The sequence below is a fragment of the Engystomops pustulosus genome, chromosome 2, assembly GCF_040894005.1.
Source record: "Engystomops pustulosus chromosome 2, aEngPut4.maternal, whole genome shotgun sequence".
Classification (NCBI taxonomy): Eukaryota; Metazoa; Chordata; class Amphibia; order Anura; family Leptodactylidae; genus Engystomops; species Engystomops pustulosus.
In genome coordinates, this window is record NC_092412.1 from 12524599 (window position 1) to 12551998 (window position 27400).

Below are 27400 nucleotides of genomic sequence, written 5' to 3' on the forward strand. Positions count from 1 at the left end.
TTAGCAGATCACAGATGGATCAAAAGATTCATTAAGGGCTGTTCTCGTATTAAACCACATATACACAACCCAGTCCCCTCTTGGGATCTCTCTCTGGTCCTAAATATTCTCACAGAGCCCCCCTTTGAGCCTCTGGATTCTGCAAACATGAAAATCCTCACATTTAAAACGATCTTCCTGATATCAATTACCACAGCACGCAGACTGGGCGAAATCCAGGCCCTCTCGCGCAGAGAACCCTTTCTAAGAATTTTAGATGACAAGATAATTCTCAAACTAGATCTCCTCTTCCTCCCTAAAGTTGTGTCTGATTTCCACCGTAGACAGGAAATTATTCTTCCCTCCTTTTGTGCTAATCCTAAATCTGAACGGGAAAAGAAGTGGCAGACTTTAGACGTTAGGAGATGTGTTCTCTTTTACTTAGAAGCAACAAAAGAGTGGTGTAAAGATTCCAGTTTATTAGTCAACTTTGGGGGAAAGAATAGAGGGTTGAAAGCCTCAAAAGCGACCTTAGCCAGATGGATAAAATCCACCATCTCTCTCTGCTACAAAACCGCAAACACTTCCCTTCCGGGGGATATTAAAGCCCATTCCACTAGGGCCATGGCAACATCATGGGCCGAAAAAAGGGGTGCATCTCTGGACCAGATATGCCGAGCAGCAACGTGGTCAAGTTCCTCGACCTTTGCAAAGCACTACCGCTTGGATATTGCCTCCCAGGAAGACCTGGCGTTCGGCAGGAAAATCCTGCAGGCGGTGGTCCCTCCCAAATAATGGGGTAATCTGGTAAGTCTCCAGGTGGGGGCCGTCATGAAACGTGGTGGAAATATGGAATTGGACTTACCGGTAATTCGGTTTCCACTAGTGACCATGACGCCCCCCCATTATTTCCCTCCCTTTCTTCCTTCTTGGAGATGGTTCTATGTAAATTTTTTTGCACTTGCATCCTTCCGGGTGGTACTTTGGTAGACACTGGTGTTGGGTGCTAGGGAGGAGCTTTTAATCTCTTGCACTTCCTGTCCCTACAGGATATAGGAGCATCCTCCAGGTGGGGGCCGTCATGGTCACTAGTGGAAACCGAATTACCGGTAAGTCTAATTCCATATTTTTGGGAAATTTGGACACATTAGGGCTTATTTTTTGCGACATTATATACACTTTAAAAATACTTCCTGTAAGTGGGTCATTAGCTCATTAATGAGATTTTATTAACTCTTAAATGTATGTAGGAAAAAAAATGGTAAATTTTGGTTTCCTTTCTTCTTGTATTATTTTGGGGCCATTCACCGTACCATAAAAATAACTTATTATCTTTATTCTATAGATCACTACGGTTATGGTGATACCTCATTTATATAGGTTTTTTTTTAATATTTTTACAATTTTACTGAGGAAAAACTTATTTTTCTATCGCCATCTTTACAGAGATAATATTTTTTGATTGACAGAGCTGGTTAAGGGCTTATTTTTTGCGGGCTGAGTTGTCCTTTTCAGTGGTACCATTTTGGCAAACTTTTTTTGATCACTTTTTAGAACATTTTTGTGAAGGGATTTAATAAAAAATGTACATTTTTGGCGAGTTTTTATAGGGAAAGTTTGTGTTTAGGGGACTTTTACTTTATTTAATTAATTCTTTTTATTAACATTTTTTTTAACTTTTACAGGTTAGCTTGAACTGATTGCTTGTTCAAGCTCTTCTTCACCTAATACAGTGTAATACAGGATGTGCTGCGTTCAGTGCTATTCTAAAGAAACTCCTTCTGGGACTGCAGGAGGACTGCAAAGGTGTGGACAGGGCTGGATTATCATTGGAGCTCCTGTCCCACAATTCCTCCTGTTCATAGAGACCTTGGAGGGAAACTACAATAATAATCCAAATTTCCTCTCCTTCTTTTGACTGTATTGATGTCCTCAAGATGCCAATACGATTGAAAGCTGTGGCAGAGCGGGGAGCTAGAAGTTGCTGATTAAATTGCTGTGTTGGTGATAGGTAAGTAGGTTTTTGGCTGTAGCTTGGGCACTCGGCCACTGAAGGGTTCATCATCACTGTCAGAGTATAAGTGACTGCTCCATGACTTGTGGATAACACGGCCTGGCTGGTGTAAACAGGGGCTGAGGTGGAGGGCGGGAGAGCAACTCGAAAACAATCCCATGGGACTTGAGGCTCTCAATGCAATGTAATTTACCAATAACTCCACTTTGTCTGGCCCCTCCATGCTGACAGCCATAAACCTTGGTGCTTGTACCAGAGGACGTTGTATCCGGCACAGATGTAACGCGTCCTCTCCCTGCAGCACCTCAGCCCTTTGTTCATTTCATTTTTTTATCTTGTGTTTCTAATATAATATAAGTACTTTTCCTAGCCATTTTTCAGCAGAGCAATTACCCTGTTACTATAATAATAATAATAATCTTTATTTATTTAGCGCCATCAAATTTCGTAGCGTTTTACAAATCATAGGGGACATATACAACTATATTACATTACACAGAACAGACAGTCATATGGAACAATAGGAGTGATGGCCCTGCTCACAAGAGCTGACAGTCTATGAGGATGAGGGGGTGACACCAGAGCTTACAGTCTATGAGGATGAGGGGGTGACACAAGAGCTTACAGTCTATGAGGATGAGTGGGACACAAGAGCTTACAGTCTATGAGGATGAGGGGGTGACACAAGAGCTTACAGTCTATGAGGATGAGGGGTGACACAAGAGCTTACAGTCTATGAGGATGAGGGGTGACACAAGAGCTTACAGTCTATGAGGATGAGGGGGTGACACAAGATCTTACAGTCTATGAGGATGAGGAGGTGACACAAGAGCTTACAGTCTATGAGGATGAGGGGGTGACACAAGATCTTACAGTCTATGAGGATGAGGAGGTGACACAAGAGCTTACAGTCTATGAGGATGAGGAGGTGACACAAGAGCTTACAGTCTACGAGGATGAGGGGGTGACACAAGAGCTTACAGTCTATGAGGATGAGGGGGTGACACAAGAGCTTACAGTCTATGAGGATAAGGGGGTGACACAAGAAATTACTGTCTATGAGGATGAGGGGGTGACACAAGAGCTTACAGTCTATGAGGATGAGGGGGTGACACAAGAGCTTACAGTCTATGAGGATGAGGGGGTGATACAAGAGCTTACAGTCTATGAGGATGAGGGGATGACACAAGAGCTTACAGTCTATGAGGATGAGGGGGTGACACAAGAGCTTACAGTCTATGAGGATGAGGGGGTGACACAAGAGCTTACAGTCTATGAGGATGAGGGGTGACACAAGAGCTTACAGTCTATGAGGATGAGGGGGTGACACAAGAGCTTACAGTCTATGAGGATGAAGGGGTGACACAAGAGCTTACAGTCTATGAGGATGAGGGGGTGACACAAGAGCTTACAGTCTATGAGGATGAGGGGGTGACACAAGAGCTTACAGTCTATGAGGATGAGGGGGTGACACAAGAGCTTACAGTCTATGAGGATGAGGGGTGACACAAGAACTTACAGTCTATGAGGATGAGGAGGTGACACAAGAGCTTACAGTCTATGAGGATGAGGGGGTGACACAAGAGCTTACAGTCTATGAGGATGAGGGGTGACACAAGAGCTTACAGTCTATGAGGATGAGGGGTGACACAAGAGCTTACAGTCTATGAGGATGAGGGGGTGACACAAGATCTTACAGTCTATGAGGATGAGGAGGTGACACAAGAGCTTACAGTCTATGAGGATGAGGGGGTGACACAAGATCTTACAGTCTATGAGGATGAGGAGGTGACACAAGAGCTTACAGTCTATGAGGATGAGGAGGTGACACAAGAGCTTACAGTCTACGAGGATGAGGGGGTGACACAAGAGCTTACAGTCTATGAGGATGAGGGGGTGACACAAGAGCCTACAGTCTATGAGGATAAGGGGGTGACACAAGAAATTACTGTCTATGAGGATGAGGGGGTGACACAAGAGCTTACAGTCTATGAGGATGAGGGGGTGACACAAGAGCTTACAGTCTATGAGGATGAGGGGGTGATACAAGAGCTTACAGTCTATGAGGATGAGGGGATGACACAAGAGCTTACAGTCTATGAGGATGAGGGGGTGACACAAGAGCTTACAGTCTATGAGGATGAGGGGGTGACACAAGAGCTTACAGTCTATGAGGATGAGGGGTGACACAAGAGCTTACAGTCTATGAGGATGAGGGGGTGACACAAGAGCTTACAGTCTATGAGGATGAAGGGGTGACACAAGAGCTTACAGTCTATGAGGATGAGGGGGTGACACAAGAGCTTACAGTCTATGAGGATGAGGGGGTGACACAAGAGCTTACAGTCTATGAGGATGAGGGGTGACACAAGAGCTTACAGTCTATGAGGATGAGGGGGTGACACAGGAGGTTGTATGATGGTCCAGCCATTCATTATAAGGGAGCAATATAAAATAATTTCATAAATAATTAAATACAAATTCTGATGCTTGAACTAGCCATCAGCCGCCATCTTATTTACAGGGTCCTAGGTGTAGAAGACTGCAGAGAAGCCTGGAGCTTGGTAAATATCTGCTGGGTCTGGGGAAGGGCATTCCAGAGAATTGGTGCATCTCGGGAGAAGTCCTGGAGACGTGCATGAGAGGTCCGAATTAAGGTAGAGATTAATCTAATGTCACTGGCAGATCGAAGAGCACGGGAAGGGCGATAGACTGAGATGAGAGAAGAGAGATAGGGTGCGGCATTATTCAGAGCTTTGTGGATGAGGGTTATTATTTTAAAGTGAATACGGAAGGTGACAGGCAGCCAGTGCAGTGATTGGCACAAACTGGAGGCATTCATGTAGCGTTTAGTCTGAAAGACGAGCCTGGCTGCTGCATTAAGAATAGATTGGAGAGGAGAGAGTTTAGTGAGTGGAAGATGATTAGTAGGGAGCTACAGGAGACTAGTCGAGAGTGAATAAGTGCAACAATTAGCATTTTAGAAGTTTCAAACGTCAGAAATGGTCGGATTCTGGAGATGTTTCTGAGATGCATCCGGCAAGAGCGAGCAAGAGATTGAATATATGGTGAAAAGGAGATGTCAGAGTCCAGCACAACCCCAAGACAGCGGCCTGTGCCCCGGAGCTATAGTGATCCCACAGACCGAGATGGAGAGGTCAGGGTTAGGTAAGTTAGTAGATGGTGGAAAGACAAGAAGTTCAGTCTTAGAAAGATTAAGTTTTAAGAAGAGAGAGGACATGATGTTAGAGACAGTAGAGAGACAGTCACTAGTGTTCTGGATTAAGGCCGGGGTGATGTTACGTGCAGAAGTATATAGCTGTGTAACATCAGCATAAAGATGATACTGGAAACCAAAGCTTCTGATGGTTTGTCCAATGGGGGCAGCATAGAGAGAGAAGAGGACCTAGGACTGATCCCTGAGGAACCCCGACACTGAGAGGAGAGGACCTAGGACTGAGCCCTGAGGAACCCCGACACTGAGAGGAGAGGAGAAGAGAGAGATCCAGAAAAAGAGACACTGAAAGTGCGGTCAGAGAGATAGGAAGAAAACCAAGAGAGTGCAGGGTCCTTTAGGCCAATGGAGTGAAGCATCCTGAGGAGGAGCTGGTGGTCCACAGTATCGAACACTGCCGATAGATCCAGGGGAATGAGGAGAGAATAGTCACCTTTGGATTTAGCAGTGAGGAGATCATAGGAGACTTTAGAAAGGGCAGTTTCAGTGGAGAACATAGAGCGGAAACCAGATTGTAGGGGGTCAAGGAGGGAGTTAGCTGAGAGATAGCGGGTTATAGAGAATAGAACAAGCGTTGTACCTCCCTTACAAACCATTTTGAGACCATTTTTGGGTCACAAAACTCGGATCGCTGATGATTTCAATGGGGTTTGGGTTAAGGGCAAATTTAGGGTCATGTTCAGGGAACTGCACTGAACTTTTCTGAAAAGTTTTTCCAAACAGGTCAAGGCCGTACTTAGATGTATGCGCTCATCACTAGTGGTCACCCTACTGGAATCCTGCTACAAGTATAGCGTAGCACCCAGTGGAGAGTCAGGCAAGCACAAAGTGCCACAGGCACTACTGGCAAAGTCCATATCCCACATTAAGGGCAGCACGAGGAGGAGGATGAAGTCACCAATGCAGCATGGGCACCACCTCAGGAGTGAGAGTGAGCATGACTGCACTGTAGAAGAAGCCATGTTCAATTCTCCTTACCTCCAACACCAGTCATACCCCGAGGCAGGGAGTTCTGTTCTCCGTCTGTCAGATTCTCTAATTCTCACAGATAACTGGTCTTAGCCATTGCAGCATCAAACCCCTGGGACATTTTTGTTAAACACATTTTTATTATTATTTCTTGGCTGTACAAACAATAACAGGTTCACATACATTACATTAAGGCAAAAACAAAAGACCAAACCTACAGAAATCTTGGACAAGTGGGAGGAGCCTGCCTGTGAGCGATCATAGTATATAAGGCTGTAAAAAGTCCATCAAATCCAACATTTACGAATTAAATAAATGTTTTATTCCCCATAACCCGTGATATTTTTTCTCTCCAGAAAGCCATCCAGGCCATCTTACAGTAAAGAACCTTTGTCTATGTTGATGGTAAAATCGCCTCTCCTCTAGGTGTAGAGGATGCCCCCTGTCTATGGTGATGGTATAACCTCCTCTCCTCTAGGTGTAGAGGATGCCCCTGTCTATGGTGATGGTAGAATCTCCTCTCCTATAGGTGTAGAGGATGCCCCCTGTCTAAGGTGATGGTAGAACCTTCTCTCCTCTAGGAGTAGAGGATGCCCCCTGTCTATGGTGATGGTAGAACCTCCTCTCCTCTAGGTGTAGAGGATGCCCCCTGTCTATGGTGATGGTAGAACCTCCTCTCCTCTAGGTGTAGAGGATGTCCCCTGTCTATGTTGATGGTAGAACCTCCTCTCCTCTAGGTGTAGAGGATGCCCCCTGTCTATGGTGATGGTAGAACCTCCTCTCCTCTAGGTGTAGAGGATGCCCCCTGTCTATGGTGATGGTAGAATCGCCTCTCCTCTAGGTGTAGAGGATGCCCCCTGTCTATGGTGATGGTAGAATCGCCTCTCCTCTAGGTGTAGAGGATGCCCCCTGTCTATGGTGATGGTAGAATCGCCTCTCCTCTAGGTGTAGAGGATGCCCCCTGTCTATGGTGATGGTAGAACCTCCTCTCCTCTAGGTGTAGAGGATGCCCCCTGTCTATGGTGATGGTAGAGCCTCCTCTTCTCTAGGTGTAGAGGATGACCCCTGTCTATGTTGATGGTAGGACCTCCTCTCCTCTAGGTGCAGAGGATGCCCCCTGTCTATGGGGATGGTAGAACCTCCTCTCCTCTAGGTGTAGAGGATTCCCCCTGTCTATGGTGATGGTAGAACCTCCTCTCCTCTAGGTGTAGAGGATGTCCCTTGTCTATGGTGATGGTATAACCTCCTCTCCCCTAGGTGTAGAGGATGCCCCCTGTCTATGGTGATGGTAAAATCGCCTCTCCTCTAGGTGTAGAGGATGCCTCCTGTCTATGGTGATGGTAGAGCCTCCTCTTCTCTAGGTGTAGAGGATGACCCCTGTCTATGTTGATGGTAGAACCTCCTCTCCTCTAGGTGCAGAGGATGCCCCCTGTCTATGGGGATGGTAGAACCTCCTCTCCTCTAGGTGTAGAGGATGCCCCCTGTCTATGGTGATGGTAGAACCTCCTCTCCTCTAGGTGTAGAGGATGTCCCTTGTCTATGGTGATGGTAGAACCTCCTCTCCTCTAGGTGTAGAGGATGCTCCCTGTCTATGGTGATGGTAGAACCTCCTCTCCTCTAGGTGTAGAGGATGCCCCCTGTCTATGGAGATGGTAGAACTTCCTCTCCTCTAGGTGTAGAGGATGCCCCCTGTCTATGGTGATGGTAGAACTTCCTCTCCTCTAGGTGTAGAGGATGCCCCCTGTCTATGGTGATGGTAGAACCTCCTCTCCTCTAGGTGTAGAGGATGTCCCTTGTCTATGGTGATGGTAGAACCTCCTGTCCTCTAGGTGTAGAGGATGCCCCCTGTCTATGGTGATGGTAGAACCTCCTCTCCTCTAGGTGTAGAGGATGCCCCCTGTCTATGGTGATGGTAGAACCGCATCTCCTCTAGGTATAGAGGATGCCCCCTTGTCCTGGTCACAGGCCTAGGTATAAAAAGATCTTTGGAGAGATCCTTGTACTGTCCGTTCAGGTATTTGTACATTGTAATGAGGTCTCCCCTCAGTCGTGTAATCTGTCATTGTATTCTAGTCCCCACATCCCCCTAATAATCCTGGTTGCTCTCCTCTGCACCCGTTCCAGCTCTACTATATCCTTTTTATACACTGGTGCCCAAAACTGTCCACAATATTCCATGTGTGGTCTGACCAGGGATTTGTATAAGGGCAAAACTATGTCTTTATCATGAGAATCTATTCCTCTCTTGATACATCCCATAATTTTATTTGCTTTAGCAGCAGCTGCCTGGCTCTGGTCACTAAAATTAAGTTTACCATCCACCAATACCCCCAAGTCCTTTTCAGCTCCAGTTTTACCAACTAATTGACTGTTTAGAACATAATTATACTTTTTGTTTCCATGGCCCAAGTGCATAACTTTACATTTATCTACATTAAACCTCATCAACCATTTCTCTGCCTACTCCTCAAGCTTCCACAAATCCCTCTATTACTGTCTACATGGAAGGATAGATGGAGACACGAGGTGAGGAGCAGAGAAGTTACTGTATGTTGTAGACAATCTTAAACAGATGCTTTTTCAGCTTACAATGAATGGTAACATCAGGGCTGTGGACTCCCTATCTCTCACTCAAACTCCACCTAAATAGGCACCAACTCAACAAGTCAGCCTGTCACCAGGAATGTCATTTTTATCTGATGACAGGTTCCTATAGCCTATCCTATGCTGATTTTAAAAACACCTTTAACAGCATTGTGTATCAATTCAGTAGTTTATAAAACTTTATTTCATATTACCTGGCTCTCAGTCAGCAGAATGCGGTAAGTCCCAAAGAAGGGGTAGGGGCAGCTGTTTGTGCCTGCATCTCCTCATGCACTCTTCCTCTACTCCTCACCACCAGTTTTATAAAGTACTGAAATTATTCAGAATGCTATAAAAGCATTTTTAAAAGCAGTTTATAATAGGCTATTGGAACCTGTCACCAGCTAAAAATGCCATTCCTGGTGACAGGTTCCCTTTAACTACAGAGCATGTACATAGTGCAGCACACATTCATCTCAACTAAAAGCCTAGAATGTTTACCAAGTGAGAAAAGGAGGAACAAAGTACAAAATACAATATATTTAAGAAAAAATGAATAAACTTTATTAATTGCATATTAAAATAAATCCATAAAAAGGGAAAATGGCTAGAGGAGAGACAGAAATTTACAAGAGCCTGGAACCACAGTATGCAGACCATCAATAATTAACAATAAAGAGCGTCTTGGTGCCCATCATACACAGTATTACAACATCAGATAAGTCCCACCGGTACACAGTTGCTGCAGTCACGGCAACTATTGGAGTATGTATTGGGAGCACAACATGTGTTGCTGTGAACCGGGTGCCTGCAACCATAGTTACCTGGCGTGTGAAGTCCCCCACGCGCGTTTCAACCCGCCGGTCTTTCTCAAGGGGTGAGAATATGCAATTAATAAAGTTTATTCATTTTTTCTTAAATACAGGCAGTCCCCAGGTTACATACAAGATAGGGTCTGTAGGTGGTTTGTTCTTAAGTTGAATTTGTATGTAAGTCGAAACTGTATATTTTGTAGTTATAGATCCAGACAAAAAAAATAAAATGTTTGCACCAGTGACAATTGGAATTTCAAAGTTTTTTGCTGTTATTGGACCAAGGATTATCGATAAAACTTCATTACAGACACCTTACAGCAATCTAGGACTATAGTAAAATCCAGAGAGCTTAACCAGAGGTCATAATTGGTAGAGGGGTCCATCTTTAACTATGGGTCGTCTGTAAGTCGGATGTCCTTAGGTAGGGGACCACCTGTATATTGTATTTTGTAATTTGTTCCTCCTTTTCTCACTTGGTAATTATTAATTTGTGAGGACTACCTTGAGTTTCCTAGGCATATTTTGCTGAACATTGATACAGGTTGTAATTAACCTTTTATATTCTGGTGTGGATATTTATTGTTTTGTTGTGTGGGTAAATTAAAATCCTAAAAGAGGGGTACACAACCTGCGATCAACGGACCCATGAAGACTTGTGTTAGGGCCTACACCCTGTTCAGTGTCCAATAAACGATTCTGCCTGCTGGTGGCAAGTACAATATGAAGTCCTCTCTTGCCACTTTGTTCTTTGTCCGGACTCCCGATTGTATGTGCCGCCGCCATAACCCAAAGCAATCTCAGAATTAGCAGAGGACCAAGGATTAATAAGTACTTGTAGACTGTACTGTACTGCCCCTGGATCCTGTCCAGCTCCTGCTGTGGAGTTCTGCAGTATTAGTAGATATCTGGTCCTGAGTTCTTCAGTATTATTGTTGTCTGCTCTGGGGTTCTCTAGTATATTAGAAGATATCTGGTCTGGGGTTCTCTAGTATATTAGAAGATATCTGGTCTGGGGTTCTCTAGTATATTAGAAGATATCTGGTCTGGGGTTCTCTAGTATATTAGAAGATATCTGGTCTGGGGTTCTCTAGTATATTAGAAGATATCTGGTCTGGGGTTCTCTAGTATATTAGAAGATATCTGGTCTGGGGTTCTCTAGTATATTAGAAGATATCTGGTCTGGGGTTCTCTAGTATATTAGAAGATATCTGGTCTGGGGTTCTCTAGTATATTAGAAGATATCTGGTCTGGGGTTCTCTAGTATATTAGAAGATATCTGGTCTGGGGTTCTCTAGTATATTAGATGATATCTGGTCTGGGGTTCTCTAGTATATTAGAAGATATCTGGTCTGGGGTTCTCTAGTATATTAGAAGATATCTGGTCTGGGGTTCTCTAGTATATTAGAAGATATCTGGTCTGGGGTTCTCTAGTATATTAGAAGATATCTGGTCTGGGGTTCTCTAGTATATTAGAAGATATCTGGTCTGGGGTTCTCTAGTATATTAGAAGATATCTGGTCTGGGGTTCTCTAGTATATTAGAAGATATCTGGTCTGGGGTTCTCTAGTATATTAGAAGATATCTGGTCTGGGGTTCTCTAGTATATTAGAAGATATCTGGTCTGGGGTTCTCTAGTATATTAGAAGATATCTGGTCTGGGGTTCTCTAGTATATTAGATGATATCTGGTCTGGGGTTCTCTAGTATATTAGATGATATCTGGTCTGGGGTTCTCTAGTATATTAGATGATATCTGGTCTGGGGTTCTCTAGTATATTAGTAGATATCTGGTCTGGGGTTCTCTAGTATATTAGTAGATATCTGGTCTGGGGTTCTCTAGTATATTAGTAGATATCTGGTCTGGGGTTCTCTAGTATATTAGAAGATATCTGGTCTGGGGTTCTCTAGTATATTAGAAGATATCTGGTCTGGGGTTCTCTAGTATATTAGAAGATATCTGGTCTGGGGTTCTCTAGTATATTAGAGGATATCTGGTCTGGGGTTCTCTAGTATATTAGTGGATATCTGGTTTGGGGTTCTCTAGTATATTAGTGGATATCTGGTCTGGGGTTCTCTAGTATATTAATGGATATCTGCTCTAGGGTTCTCTAGTATATTAGAAGATTTCTGGTCTGGGGTTCTCTAGTATATTAGTGGATATCTGCTCTGGGGTTCTCTAGTATATCAGTAGATTTCTGGTCTGGGGTTCTCTAGTATATTAGAAGATATCTGGTCTGGGGTTCTCTAGTATATTGGTGGATATCTGGTCTGGGGTTCTCTAGTATATTAGTAGATTTCTGGTCTGGGGTTCTCTAGTATATTAGAAGATATCTGGTCTGGGGTTCTCTAGTATATTAGAAGATATCTGCTCTGGGGTTCTCTAGTATATTAGAAGATATCTGTTCTGGGGTTCTCTAGTATGAGTATAGATCTGCTTTGGGGTTCTCCAGTATTGTAGATTTAACAATTTGTTATAGATTTTTGCAGTCCCTCCAAAACTCCTACTTCACAGCTCTGGTTAACGTGCCTTCTCTCCTGTGTGAGTCTTAAGATTTTCAAAATCTTCAGATACTACATTATTTAGGACTAAAACATTTCCCACATTCCAGTTCACCCGGGAGTTTTCTGATATCTAGCTTACCTTTCCCTCTTAAACATTTCCCACATTCCGAACATAAAAATGGCTTTTCCCGGGTGTGAATTTTATCATGTTCAGCGAGATGTGATTTCCAAATAAGACATTTCCCACATATAGGACATGAAACTTGATTTTCTCCTGTGTGAATTCTCTGATATTGAACAAGAGCTGAATTACTGCTGAAACATTTCCAACATTCATTTAATGAAAATGGCTTCTACCTTGTGTGAATTTTTTCATGTTTGACAAGATTTGATTTCCAGAGAAAACATTTTCCACATTCTTTACATGAAAATGCCTTCTCTCCTTTGTGAATTTTCTCATGATCAACAAGACTTGATTTCCAGAGAAAACATTTTCCACATTCTGGACATGAAAATGGCTTCTCCACTGTGTGAGTTCTCTGGTGCCTAGAAAAATGTGATTTCTGGGTAAAACATTTCCCACATTCTGGACATGAAAATGGCTTCTCCCCTGTGTGAGTTCTCTGATGGTAAACAAGACCTGATTTTTGGAAAAAACATTTTCCACATTCTGGACATGAAAATGGCTTCTCCCCTGTGTGAGTTCTCTGGTGCCTAGAAAAATGTGATTTCTGGGCAAAACATTTCCCACATTCTTGACATGAAAATGGTTTCTCCCCTGTGTGAGTTCTCTGATGTTCAACAAGACCTGATTTTTGGAAAAAACATTTCCCACATTCCAGACATGAAAATGACTTCTCTCCCGTGTGAGTCCTCTGGTGCTGAGAAAATTGTGATTTCTGGGTAAAACATTTCCCACATTCTGGACATGAAAATGGCTTCTCCCCTGTGTGAATTCTCCGATGGCCAACAAGACTTGATTTCCAGGTAAAACTTTTCCCACATTCCAGACATGAAAATGGCTTCTCCCCTGTGTGAGTCCTCTGATGCAGAAAAAAATGTGTTTTTTGAGAAAAACATTTTCCACATTCAGAACAGAAAAATGGCTTCTCCCCTGTGTGAACTCTCTGATGGTCAACAAGTTTTGATTTCCGGGTAAAACATTTTCCACATTCCAGACATGAAAATGTCTTCTCCCCTGTGTGAATTTTCTCATGGTTAAAAAGATTTGATTTCCGCATAAAACATTTTCCACATTCTGGACATGAAAATGGCCCCTCCCCTGTGTGAATTTTCTCATGTTCAACAAGATTTGATTTCTGGATAAAACATTTCCCACATTCCAGACATGAAAATGGCTTCACTCCTGTGTGAATTTTCTCATGTTTAACAAGATTTGATTTCTGGGTAAAACATTTTCCACATTCAGTACAGGAATATGGCTTCTCCCCTGTGTGAGTTCTCTGATGGTCAGCAAGATGTGATTTCCCGGTAAAACATTTTCCACATTCTGGACATGAATATGGCTTCTCTCCTGTGTGAATTTTCACATGTTGATCAAGAATAGATTTCTGGGTATAGTTTTTATCACATTGTGAATATGAATAAATCTTTTCCTCTTGGTGACTTTGAAGATGAACGAGAAGATTTGATTCTTGACTGAAAGACTTCTCACATTTGGGACATGAAAACTTCCTCTTCTCTCCATGATTTCCCTCCTCTGTGGAAAGATGTGACTGATTATCTTCTACTTCCCCACAAGGAGATGAGGGGGGACGTCCATGGGAACCTCTTGTACCTTCATCTCCTGGAAAATATAACCAAGAAATCAGTATCGGAGGTTTCCTTTTCCCCAGAGAAAGGGGTTCTTTTACCCCGAAACGCGTTGTGTTTTAAATACCTTCAATAAAATCTCTAATATACTTAACTCTGTCTGCGCCATCCATTTGGACCACCACTAAGAACCATTTCCACATATCCTGTAGAGTTCAGCAACTTTGGACAGGAGATCGCCCTCTGGAGGCAGCACCAGACTCAACTTTACCACAAAGCCCTCAAATAGTGTTGTGCTTATCAGAAGCACAACCAGACACGGTGAGCACAGTCTACACCTTCATGTCAATAATCTATCCCCTAAGATGTCACACTATTAGCGCTTTCTCCCTGTCCTCTCTTGCCACTCTCTCTATCTTTCCTACGTCACGCGGCCCCCTGGTCGAGCTCCTGCACATGCGGCCGCTCTCAGTTGTCATGTGCAGTGAGCATCGCAGCGATCTGTGAACTCCGTCACTGCACTTGGGTGGCTTCCTGCTCACTGATTAGCAATGACAGCTCAGAGCAGCCGCATGTGTGGGAACTCGACCAGGGGGCCGCGTGATGTAGAGGCGTGTGCTGGCTGACATGCAGAGAGGAGGAAAAGGAGGGTGAGGACTTGAGCTGAGGTGAGGTGCCCACCTGGACTCGCTGGGTTCTCCTTTTAAACAGTTGTACAAAATTATGCCCAAGATAATAATCCGGGGAGGTTGTTGGCTGACCAACAATGACTCCACTATCTTCCCTTCCTCACGGGAAGAGATTGACAGATTCTTAAACCAACTGTCTCTGCCCTCTCTGACGACAGAACAACTGCAAGAAATTAATGCCCCCGTTGACCTACCGGAAATAGTGGTAACTATTGTGAGAGATATATTTCTCTACAGAAGCCATTTTGGTCCAATCGGACGCCATCTTGTCTTAGCTGGAGGTCATGCTGACCACTGTCCAGCCATGTTATGATTCAAACATCATTTTGTGTGAACTGTCTAAAAATTACTGCGTCCTCACTGTTGTTTACCTTGTCTTTCGTAGCTTCTCTGTTTGAAGGCCATGTTGTGACTTATACAAAGCTAACACAAGGACAATTAGTATAAACATTCTGTTTATATGAGAACAAGGCCTCTGGAAGAAATGATGCATAGTTAATCAACATTTTGGGGGGAATGTCTTAAAGGGGAGGTTTTGGTATATTCAATTTGGCCTATAGCATTGCGGTATTTTAGCACATTTTTAACGCCCCTATGCAGATGATTTTCTGGACCTCTGCAAAAGTCCACACCGCCAGTGACCATAATTTGACAAAGAGTGCTCGGGGTAAGTCTACTTCTATTGTCTACCTTGACTGTCACTTTTGTTTCACTGGCTGGATGGACTGGGTAAGGTTATTTCCTTGTGTGATATTATGTACTTTGCCTTTAAATGTCCATACGCTCACTATAATTGTGGCAAAGGACCACAGTCTGTGATGTTAGCTGAAGCTGTGAGATGGGAAGGAGTAGCCCTTAGATGTCCGCAATGTTAGAGTGGGAGATATTCTGTTGGTGATTGTCAGATTATCATAGTGCCTATAATACTGTTTGACTGGTTCTATTAAGGGTTGCCCATAGTGGTCAGAGATTTCCAGAAACCTGCCCTGGCTAGGTGTGCGTTCCAATCTCTTGGGAGTCTCAACGGTCTCGTGGGACTATAAGAACTAGTCAAGTATGAAGTAGAGTGACTTGGAGGGCAGTGACTTGGTATAAAGTCAGTCTACGCAAAGGACTCAGTGTATAGTCCTTTGTGGAAGACTTGGGTGTCTAGTTTCTTTGAGGTCAGTAAATTGAGGTGTCAGCATCCGTTGTAACCCCCTGTGTATGTGGGGAGAGGTTCATTTGGCAGTGTTGCAGTTGTAGACATTTATAATGAGTAGCGCACTGCAAACCAAGGGTTCAGGTTATTTCTCACATGAAGGGAAAGATGCACAGACAGAAGGTTGGCTTGATGTAAGTAGACAGTTGGTTGTTGAGGGTGACAGGTATGTAGAAGGACTGATGGAAAAGTGCAAAGTTGACATAATAGAACATAATATGGAGTCTAGGATATAGACCAGCACCCTCTTAGACTCCTCCCGCTTTACCCATATCAGCAGAGGGGTGGATTCAGGTAGTCAGGAGAGACTTGTTATAATTGTGGTGCCCCCATACACTCCCCACACCATGTCACTAGTCAGGCCTATGTATCTGGTGATTAGAGATGACACACCCTACCATCCTTCAGCGGCGGCCATCTTAGAACAGCTTACTCTTGTCTGAGCCCCGGTGGCCATGTTTGAAATTACATGGAGAATGTGATTTTCTGAAGTCCCTGAAGTTAATTGCCTAGCTTTGTAGTTTGTAGCATAAACAAGAGGGAGAGAGCGGTGGGGGGCCTGTTGAAGCTACCATGTCTGTGTTTTGTTATCTCGTCTCTAAGAGCTGACAGGCCAGCAACCTTGAAGTCTAGAGAAGGTGGGGGCATGTTGCTGCGCCAGTGTCTCAGCTGACAGCCTTGAAAGATTCTGCATGAGGTGCAGATGTCTCCACGTCCTCAACAAACAAAATTAGATGCCAAGCAAAGGCAAGTCCCAAGCCCTATAGCAGAGCCTTTAAACTTTATCTCTTTCCTGTTTGTGACGTTGGAGTCTGGCCAGAACTTTATAGATAGTTAAGGGAGAGCCCATATGTATAGATGAGATAAAGCAGAGACCTAAACTAAAAAGTAAGTGGACGAGTTCCAGGGGGAACAGTTTACAGTTTTTGGACACATGGGGCATGACCTGACAGTGCAGTGTACATGTAGTGCACTTGCCATGGGACAGTCCCATGATCGCCTAGCTCAAGGGGGAGTGCTTCAACTGCGGGGAGGAGAGACATTACCGAAATGACTAAAGTGAGTGACCACACTCTAGGAAACAGAGATGCCCTCAACAGGGCTGGACTAGGGGGGTGGTAACGGCTGCTCTAGTGGTGAATTAACAGGGATGAAAAGTTTGGTGCCAGTCTTGAAATTCTCTTTTCATGAGTCACCTCCTTGAGACGTTCACGAAAGCGCATGTCAATGTGTGTCGCCAAGGCTATGAGTTCATCCAAGGAGGTTGGCACATCCTTTCCTTCCAGCTAATCTTTGATATGAGGAGCTAGGCCTCCTAAAAAGCAGCAACAAGGGCATCATAATTCTAGGTTAATTCTGCGGCAAGAATCTGGAACTGAATGGCGTATTTCCCAACTGTAAGTCTATCCTGGCGCAGACAAAGAAGTGCAGATGCTGCAGATTAAACTCTTCCTGGTTCCTCAAAAACTGTCCTGAATGTAGCCAGAAATGTTGCCAAACTAGAAGTTTCAGGACTGCCACACTCCCAGAGAGGGTTAATCCAGGATAAAGCTTCTCCAGATAGCACGGAAACAATAAAAACCACCTTAAAAACACTCAGTAAGAAACAGATAATAATGCAACTCAAAATGGATTTTACATTGGTTCAGGAATCCAGGACAGGCTTTGGCACTTCCATCATAATGAGGCTGGAGTGGAAGCTGGACAGCAGGACTGAAAGAAGCTGAAGCAGACTAAGGAGCGGGTGTGGCTGCAGAGTGCAGGCGATTAGCAATAGTTTGTAGGGCCTGCCTAAGCTGATCTTGATGCTGGTGCAGATCACGCATGTTCCCTTGCGAAGCTTGCACAGGTGCCTTGGTCAGGCCAGCAGGGACCATGGCCTGAGCAAACAGTAAAAAGCAGCGTGTTGTGAACCCACTGTGCTATCTAACTGGTTTGACTTTGGCCACACACTAAGGGCATTATTTCTGGGCCCCTACAGTATTCACTCTTTAAACCCTATACAGGGATGAGGAGTTTGCTGCGGAGAGATCGCAAGGCTACCTCTTGTTTGGTCCCAGTATAGATTCCAGCTGGTCCACAGAGACACATAGGTACGTGGTACCAAGAGGTCAGGCAGAGCGGGTAGTCAAAGTCAGTCCAGAGTCAAGGCAGTCAGCGTACAATCAGGAAACAAGCCGGGGATTGGATACCAGGGAGCACAGAACATGAACGAAGTCAGAGAACAATCCGAGGTCACACATGAGAAGACAAACAGAATCAGATACCGTACAGAAGGAATAGTAGGCTAGGAACCTGAGCTGGAGCATGGCCGGACACAGCAGCTGAAGGTAAGCCTGCGACAGTGAATGCGACAAGGGGCGGGACCCGTCGCCAGAGATACAGCCTTGAAATTTGCATAATTCAACATTAGAGGGCTCAACACTCCTCAAAGGCAAGGATTGTGTATGATATCCAAAAGCAGAAAGTTAATATTTTTGCAAATCAAGGTGGAGCACTGACTGAACACTTTATCCTGCATTCCGTTTATATTATCCTTTGAGCAGACCACCCCATTTAACCCCTACGAGACTCAGCCTATTTTGGCCGTAAGGACGCAACCCCATTTTCCAAGTCTGACATGTGTCAGTTTAGATGGTTATAAAATTGAAACACTTCAACTTATCTAGGAGACTTTGAGATTGTCTTTTTTGACATATTGTACATCATGTTAGTGGTGAATATCTGCCATTATGTATTGTAGTTTTTTGGTTAAAATTAAAATTTCATATCCAACATTTACCATATGTCTAATTTAAGAGTTCTTTACTTTTTTAGGCTTTGAGAAGGCTTAAAAATATAACAGCAATTTTCCAAAATAAGAGAAAATTTCCAAAATCAAGTTTTTATTGGAACCAGTACATATCTAAAGTGTTTCTTTAAAGGCATATACATTAGAAACCCCCATAATTCACCCCATTTATAAACTGCACCTCTCCAACTACTCAAAACAGGTTTAACCCTTTTGCAGAAAACCCCCACCGCTAATAACCGCGGTCGGTGCTTGCACCGATCGCGGCTATTAACCATGTCATTGCCGCCAGCAAAGTCGCCAGCGGCGTTTAAAAAATGGCGGGGCGCGGGCGCCACCATCTTTATTGCGATCTCCGCGCCCCCAAACGTCATCGGGGGGCGGCGATCGGTTGCCATGGTAGCCTCGGGTCTTCTTTTGACACGAGGCTACATGGCTTCTGGAGATTCGTTACAATGAACCAGTGGCTCATTGTAATGAATGACCTGCAAAAATGCCATATATTGCAATACAGTTGTATTGCAGTATATGGTAGGAGCGATCTGACCATCTAGGGTTAATGTACCCTAGATGGTCTAAAAAATAGTGGAAAAAAAAATAAAAAAAAAGTTTAAAAAATAAAAAAAATTAATAAAATATTAAAAGTTCAAATCACCCCCCTTTCCCTAGAACGGATATAAAACATAATAAACAGTAAAAATCACAGACACATTAGGTATCGCCGCGTCCCAAAATGCCCGATCTATCAAAATATAAAAACGGTTACGGCCGGCGGTGACCTCCGAGGCGGGAAATGGTGCCCAAATGTCCGAAATGCGACTTTTACACCTTTTTACATCACATAAAAAATGAAATAAAAAATTATCAAAATGTCGCACAGACCTCAAAATGGTAGCAATGAAAACGTCGCCTCATTTCGCAAAAAATGACCCCACCCCCAGCTCCGTACACCAAAGTATGAAAAAGTTATTAGCGTCAGAAGATGGCAAAAAAAATTTTTTTCTTTTTTGTACACATTCGTTTAATTTTTGAACATGTATTAAAACACAACAAAACCTGCATAAATTTGGTATCACCGCGATCGCACCGAACCAAAGAATAAAGCTGAGGTGTTATTTTGAGTGCACAGTCAAAGTCGAAAAAACTGAGCCCACAAGAGCCCACAAGAACGCGTTTTTTTTCAGTTTTTCCACATTTGGAATTTTTTTTCAGCTTCGCAGTACACGGCATGTAAAAATAAATAACATTACGGGAAAGTAAAATTTGTTACGCACAAAATAAGCCCTCACACAGGTCTGTACACGTAAAAATGAAAAAGTTATGGATTTCTGAAGTTGGAGAGCGAGAAATGAGTGGAAAAACCCTGCGTCCTTAAGGGGTTAAGGATGGCTGTTAAACCTTTAATCTTCTTACAGGAATTCAAAATAAAAAAAAAGGTAAAATTTAGATTTTTTTCTTTCTATAACAGTTTTGATGCATCCTAAATTATGTTATGTGATTTCTCCTAAGTAAGAAATTACCCACATGTGGATGTGAACTGGTTTTTGGGCACATGGCAAAGCACAAAACAGAAGGAGGGCCACTGGGCTATTGAAGAGCAGCATTTTATGAAAAAGCATTCAGGTGCCATGTTACTTTTGTAGATCCCCTGAGGTGTCAGAACAGTAGAAACCCCTGACAAAATTACCCATTTTGGAAACTACGCCCCTCAAGGGATATATCAAGGGGTAAAGTGGAAGGTTTGACCCTACAGGTGTTTCACTGAATTTATTAACATAAAAATTTTACATTTTTTCAAGAAAATCTCATTTTAGCTCCCAAAATGTCATTTTTTAAAAGCAGTTTAAAGGTAGAAAAGCACCCCAAATAAATGTTGTCACACAATTTCTTCTGAATACGGCAATACCCCATATGTGGTTGTAAATAGCTGTAGGGGCATATGGCACGAGTTGGAAAGAGAACAAGGCTTTTGGAGAACAGATTTGGATGAAATCATTTTCGTGTGCTTTGTCATATTGGAATTGCTCCTGGAGTACTGTAACAGTGATAAACCCCCAAAAGTGACCCCATTCTGGAAACTACACCCCTCAAGGAATATATCAAGGGGTATAGTTGATGGTTTGACCCTACAAGTTTTACAGTAATCATTAGCATATGACTGTGGAAATGAAGAATTAGAATTTGTTGAAGAAAATGTCACTTTAGCTCCGGAAATTCCATTTTTACCAGGGGTGAAGTAGCAATTATGCCACACAATTTCTCCTAAGTATGGCACTACTCCAAATGTTGTTATAAATAGTTTTTTAGTGAAATAGCAAGGCTCAGAATGGAGGGAATGCTATTCTTGAAGTTTAGTTTTGGCTGAAATATCTCGGGGTCATGTTATTTTTGCACAGACCCAAAGGTACAGTGAAAGCCCCCAACATGTGATCCCTTTTTGAAATTTGATCTTAGTGAAAAGCTAAAGTTAAATTTTAGTTTTTCATTTTTCCACAAATGTTTCAGTTATAAGACACATATTCAGACACTGACCTGACACGGACAATAACATTTCTCAGGCTGTATCTTGTGTGAGGCATCGGCTTTGTAATTTTTGTTACTTTTTTGATAGATAAAAAATGGGCAAATATCAGAATGGCACTGATGGGATTTTTCCAAATGACACTTCCAGGGCTGTGTGGTAGATTCGGAAGCATTCCTGCATACACAGCCCAGGTTTGGAAGGACATGTGTCACATTGTAATATGGCATCCCTGCGGATACCATCCTTTGTGCACACACGGCATCTTTTTCAGGGTTTTTGCTTTTTCTCTGTTGGTGGCACCACAGACGGAAAATGTTGCCCTGGCACTATTCGGGGAACATTTATAGATGAGGCAGAGCTTTCCCCTTCCCCTTCACCCAGGAGGAGTGATTTGATGACATTCTCCTGGTACTCTAAGTATGTACCCTGGTGGTCGGCCTGTCTGAAAAGAACGTTGTACATTGCCATCTGTACCAGGTGGATTTCTAGTATTCTGTACCAGATTCTGGTTCTTCTAGTCGCGGTGTAGGGATTCAAAATCTGGTCATATAAATCAACCCCCACCCCATAAATTTATTATAATCCTGTATACATACAGGCTTCTGAATGAGAGTGGAAGCGCCATGGGGGATACAGCTGGCGTCATGAATTGTTGTCAGCATCATCACCTCTTTTTTGCACCCCCATTATTTTGCAGTGCTCTGCTTTCGCCAGCTCTCAGCGTTTGACTGACAACAGTTTTGGGAAGCGGTTTATGATTTTTTCGCACTGTCCCACAGGCCATTGTACTTTTATCCATGAGGCATTTGAACAGGGGAACGCTTTAGTACCAGTTGACGGTGTATACGTCGTACCCCTGCTTAAGTGGAAATATAAGGTCCCACACAATTTTTCCAGTTGTGTGGTGGACATTCTGGGGGCTGTCTTTGCCCTCATACACCTGGAATGAAAATGTGTACCCTGTCTCTGCCTCAACAACTTATATAATTTTATTTCGTATCTGGCTCGCTTACAAGGCAGATACTGGGGCACATTTACTAAGAGTCTGCAGACCGAATTTTGTCTGGTTTCCCGACTATTTCCAATTTGCGCTGCATCAGCCAGGGGCTTTTGTCTTTCATGCGACACAAATCAGGGGACGTGGCCGTCGGACAACCCGACTGATTCGGACTAAGCGCAGGATTTAAAATTCAAATTGTGTCGCAAGCCAATGCACTCACATACACCGGGAAGAAGGAGCAGGTGTCTATGTCATCTCCATCTCCTCCCCTGGATGTGACCTCTCCCTGCAATGTATAAGGGAAGAATAACCCACAAGATACATGAAAGGCTCTTACCCTCCTCTGTCACTGATGAGGGGATTTCCTCTCCGCTCCTCCTTCCACCACAACTTTCCTGGAAAGATCCAACATGAAGGACATGAGAAAACAAGGAAATGTGATACAATCCTCATCCTGCCCTGGACAGAATGTTCCATTCCATAGATTCTACTTCCTACGATCTTTAATAAAACTATTTGTAGCTTGGACCTACAACAGCGACCAACAACATCAACCCATTGACCCTCCACCCACTGCTGCTGGAGAAGGTAAGTAGCTTCATTACATCAACCTATAGAGGATTTACAGGCATCTCAGCTCCATCTACCTGATGATCCAGTGGGACGTTCCCCTCTGGTTCCTCTTTAAGAACATGGAAGTCTTGAGGACTGGGACATCTCTCTGGTTCCTCCTTAATATCTCGGGAATCTCCAGGACGGGGACATCTCTCTGGTTCCTGTGTAATATCCCGGGAATCTCCAGGACTGGGACATCTCTCTGGTTCCTGTGTAATATATCGGGAATCTCCAGGACTGGGACATCTCTCTGGTTCCTGTGTAATATATCGGGAATCTCCAGGACTGGGACATCTCTCTGGTTCCTGTGTAATATCTCGGGAATCTTCAGGACTGGGACATCTCTCTGGTTCCTGTGTAATATCCCGGGAATCTCCAGGACTAGGACATCTCTCTGGTTCCTCTTTGATATCTCGGGAATCTCCAGGACTGGGACATCTCTCTGGTTCCTGTGTAATATCCCGGGAATCTCCAGGACTGGGACATCTCTCTGGTTCCTCTTTAATATCTCGGGAATCTCCAGGACTGGGACATCTCTCTGGTTCCTCTTTAATATCTCGGGAATCTTCAGGACTGGGACATCTCTCTGGTTCCTCTTTAATATCTCGGGAATCTCCAGGACTGGGACATCTCTCTGGTTCCTGTGTAATATCCCGGGAATCTCCAGGACTGGGACATCTCTCTGGTTCCTGTGTAATATATCGGGAATCTCCAGGACTGGGACATCTCTCTGGTTCCTGTGTAATATATCGGGAATCTCCAGGACTGGGACATCTCTCTGGTTCCTGTGTAATATCCCGGGAATCTCCAGGACTGGGACATCTCTCTGGTTCCTCTTTGATATCTCGGGAATCTCCAGGACTGGGACATCTCTCTGGTTCCTGTGTAATATCTCGGGAATCTCCAGGACTGGGACATCTCTCTGGTGGATTTCTCTGACTGGATCCATCTATAGGAAATATACACAGTGACTGATACATTGTCTATATGTGATGATGAGATGATGGAGGAGGTGACCTCACACCTGCTCTGTCCTCTATAATCAGGAAGGTCTCCTCTTACCTGGTGATGTGAGGGGCTGGTGGTCCTCCATCATGATGTCCTTGTACTGGTCCTTGTGTCCTTCTATATACTCCCACTCCTCCATGGAGAAATAGACAGCGACGTCCTGACACCTTATAGGAACCTGACACCCACAATGACACAGTCATCACCCAGACACCTCCCTTGTGTTATTGTACAATGTCCCAGCATTCCCGGCAGTGCTCACCTCTCCGCTCAGCAGCTCAGTGATCCTGGAGGTAAGTTCTAGGATCTTCTGCTCATGTATCAGTGAATGAGGTGGAGGCTCGGTGATGGGGCTCTGGGTCCATCCTCCTGACACACGGGGGGTCACACACTCACCAGACGACTTCTTCACTACTGTGTAATCCTGTGTATGGGGAGACACTGATCACTACATAGATCCTAAGAATCCTTCACCTCTCCAGTCATTTCCCGCTGTTATTCCTAGAGATAAGAGCCGTGTCCTGGCAGACTCTCACCTCTCCGGTTATCAAGGAGATCATCTCCAGGGTGAGCTCCAGGATCCTGGCCGCCATCTGCTCTCTGTCCTTCTCCCGGATCCCTGGTGGATCATTGATGGAAAGGATCATCTTTAGGAGAAACCTCTGGGAGTCCTGGATCTATAGAACCTGAGGAAACATGACAAGAACTAAGAGCAAACTCTATATGAAGCAATTGTGTCCATGACATGTGTGATGTGCCAGATGGGGATTCTCCAGACACTGGAGGGGCGGTCACTGGACTGAGGGAGGAGGGATGGCGCTGGACTGTGCCGCTCCTCACTAATAGCAGATACTGGACGGGACATTGTTGGCTCAGATATTGCCCCATGGGGGGGATTATTTGGCTATAATGAACTGACGGGTTTCTATAAAGGTCACATTGGCTCCTAATCTTTGGCGGTTGCTTTAATCCAGGGTCCAGAATATTAAGAAAAACAATATAAAGTTATATATATATATAAATTCTCCAGTTTTCCCAGTAGACCCAGTAGTTCCCATCCATATATCCTCTCATTATACAGTCCCATCTCTACTCACCATTTTACATCTTCACAAACCATTTAATGGCTTTTCCAAGTGAAATACAATAATCTCTCCTCATCAGAAGCTCCTCCCCCAATGTTTCCTCACTAGAAGCTCCTCCTCCTCAGCTATTCCTGGCTCCTCCCCTGTTGCCTCCAGTGAGAGACATAATATTTCTCTCCAGACGCCATTTTGTCCAACCAGAGGCCATTTTGTCAACTGTCCGGCCATGGCATGATTCAGCCATCATTTTGTGTAAACTTTTTTAGAAATTACTTTGTCCTCACTGTTGTTTACCTTGTCTTTTTCTGCAGCTTCTCTGCTTGAAGGCCATGTTGTGACTTATACAAAGCTAACACAAGGGCAATTAGTATAAACATTCTCTTTCCCTCTAGTCTAGTATTTTTCAATAATGAAGTTCAGTTGGGAAAATGTCTTAAAGGAGAGGTTCTGGTATATTCAAGCTAACCTATAGTATTTCAGTATTTTATCACTTTTTTACGCCCTCGGCAAGGTTTTATCTGTTCCAATATACACGACTGCCTGTTTTAAAATAAACGCAGTGATTTGAGTACAGCTTATGACCAAGTGTCTGTGTCTATTCTATGGCCATTATCCCAGCGCTGGGAACAAAGATCCAAAAATTTGGCAATAACCTTCCAATTGAAGAAGGGCTGTTTGAGCCCTAGATAAAAATCTTTAACAAATCTGGCATCGACTGGGTTGGGCGTTACTAAAATTGACATTTGACCATCAAGGTGACCTGCGCAGGACTTATTACTGTATGCGTCATTCTTTGTGCTACATATTCCAGCGCTATGAACAAAGATCCAGAAATTTGGCAATCACTTACTTGGCAATTACTTTGTCCTCGCTATTGTTTACTTTGTCTTATCTGCAGCTTCTCTGCTTAGAAGCCATGTCGTGACTTATACAAAGCCACAAGGACAATTTATATAAACATTCTGTTTCCCTCTATTCTAATATTTTTCCAATAATGAAGTTCATTTGGGAAAATGTCTTAAAGGAGAGGTCCTGGTATATTCAAGCTAACCTATAGTATTTCATATTTTTTCACGCCCTCGGCAAGGTTTTATCTGTTCTGATATACACGACTGCCTGCTTTGAAATAAATGCAGTGATTTGAGTACAGCTTATGACTGTGTGTCATTCTTTGTGCTAAATAAACTAGTGCTAGGAACAAAGATACAAAAATTTGGCAATAACCTTGTCTACAATCTACAAATGTAGAAGGGCTGTTTGAGCCCTAGATAAAGATCTCTAACACTCCTCAGAAGAAGATCCTCCTCCTCAGCTATTCCTGACTCCTTCCCTGATATTTCCTCAGTAAAAGCTGCTCCTCCTCAGCTATTCCTGACTCCTCCCCTGATATCTCCTCGGTAAAAGATCCTCCTCCTCAGCTCTTCCTGCCTTCTCCCCTTGATGTCTCCACAGGTGACACTCCCTCTCCTCAGCTATTCCTGGCTCCTCCTTCTCAACTATTCTTGGCTCCTCCCCCTGATGTTGTCAGGTTCGCTAGGGAGATTGCTGGGACTTCTGGTTCTTCTGGTGGTACCAGCAGCGTTCTCCGAACCCCGGCGCGTATCCGCGCAAACTCCACCTCTCGTCCTGGGCAGCGGCTGCTAAGATCTCGCGCTGTCTAGGAGTGGCTGGGACTTTGAACCTCTGCTTGGTGCTTGGTTGTTTCTGCACCATGAGGGGTTAATTCCCAGATGCTGTCCAGCACCTATCAGGTTCTGGAGGTGGAGTTCTGGCTGCATAAATTGCAGCTTCACTAGTCACCTGTGCCAGTGTTTGAAAATCCCTTTCTCCACCTGGTTGCTGCTAGTTTGTATTGCTCTGTATCTGTATCTATATTGTTGCTAACTCGGCTAGTTTTGGACTTTGACTCTTGCTTACTGATTCTGCTTTTGACGTACCCTCTAGTTGTGACTCCGGCTTGTTTACGATTCTTTTATGTTTTATGTTTGTCAGTCTGTTTGTGTTCCCCTTCCCACACTTACCCAGAATATTTCGAGTCTTCAAGTAGTCGCCCCACGGTTTAGCGTGGGGGGGCTATAGGAAGGGACAGAGGTTGGGGCAAGCTCAGGGCACACTATCCCCTGTCTTTTGTGTACCAATCCTAACAGAAACACTGGCCACACATAGGTCTGCATCCTGTATCCGACCTGCTACATTCTCTCCTTCCATGGAGCCTTTGTCAGCTGTGGTCGCTCAGGTCCAGACCCTAACTCAGCTTGTTCAGGATCTAGCTTCCCGTCTCCAAATTCAGGAATCTATGCAGGTTCCACGGCAGACATCACCGCAGGATCCACTGCCACCCACGCCTGAACCTAAGGTTCCTCTCCCTGACGTGTTTTTTGGTGACCGTAAGAAATTTTTTTCATTTCGGGAGGGCTGTAAACTTTACTTTTCTTTACGCCCTCGTTCATCGGGCACAGAGATTCAAAGGGTGGGCGTGGTAATTTCCCTGTTGCGTGGGGATCCGCAAAATTGGGCTTTTTCTCTCCCACCTGACTCTCCATCCCGTTCTTCTCTTGACGCTTTTTTTTCTGCTTTAGGCCAGATTTATGACGAACCTGACCGCCGAGCACTTGCAG

The 27400-nt window shown here is 44.0% G+C and overlaps 1 protein-coding gene and 1 pseudogene across 1 annotated transcript; both read right to left on the reverse strand.

The window, feature by feature from the left end:
- Positions 1–7991: 7991 nt before the first annotated feature.
- LOC140116901 (uncharacterized) overlaps positions 7992–27400 on the reverse strand; it is a 37768-nt pseudogene continuing 18359 nt past the window's right edge.
- On the reverse strand, positions 22244–24182 carry LOC140119853 (uncharacterized). The gene is made up of 2 exons (XM_072139277.1): positions 22722–24182; positions 22244–22469 (listed from the first exon to the last, which is right to left on the reverse strand). The coding sequence occupies exons 1-2, from the start codon at positions 23667–23669 to the stop codon at positions 22326–22328; spliced, it is 1092 nt and encodes a 363-aa protein (XP_071995378.1). The 5' UTR covers positions 23670–24182; the 3' UTR covers positions 22244–22325.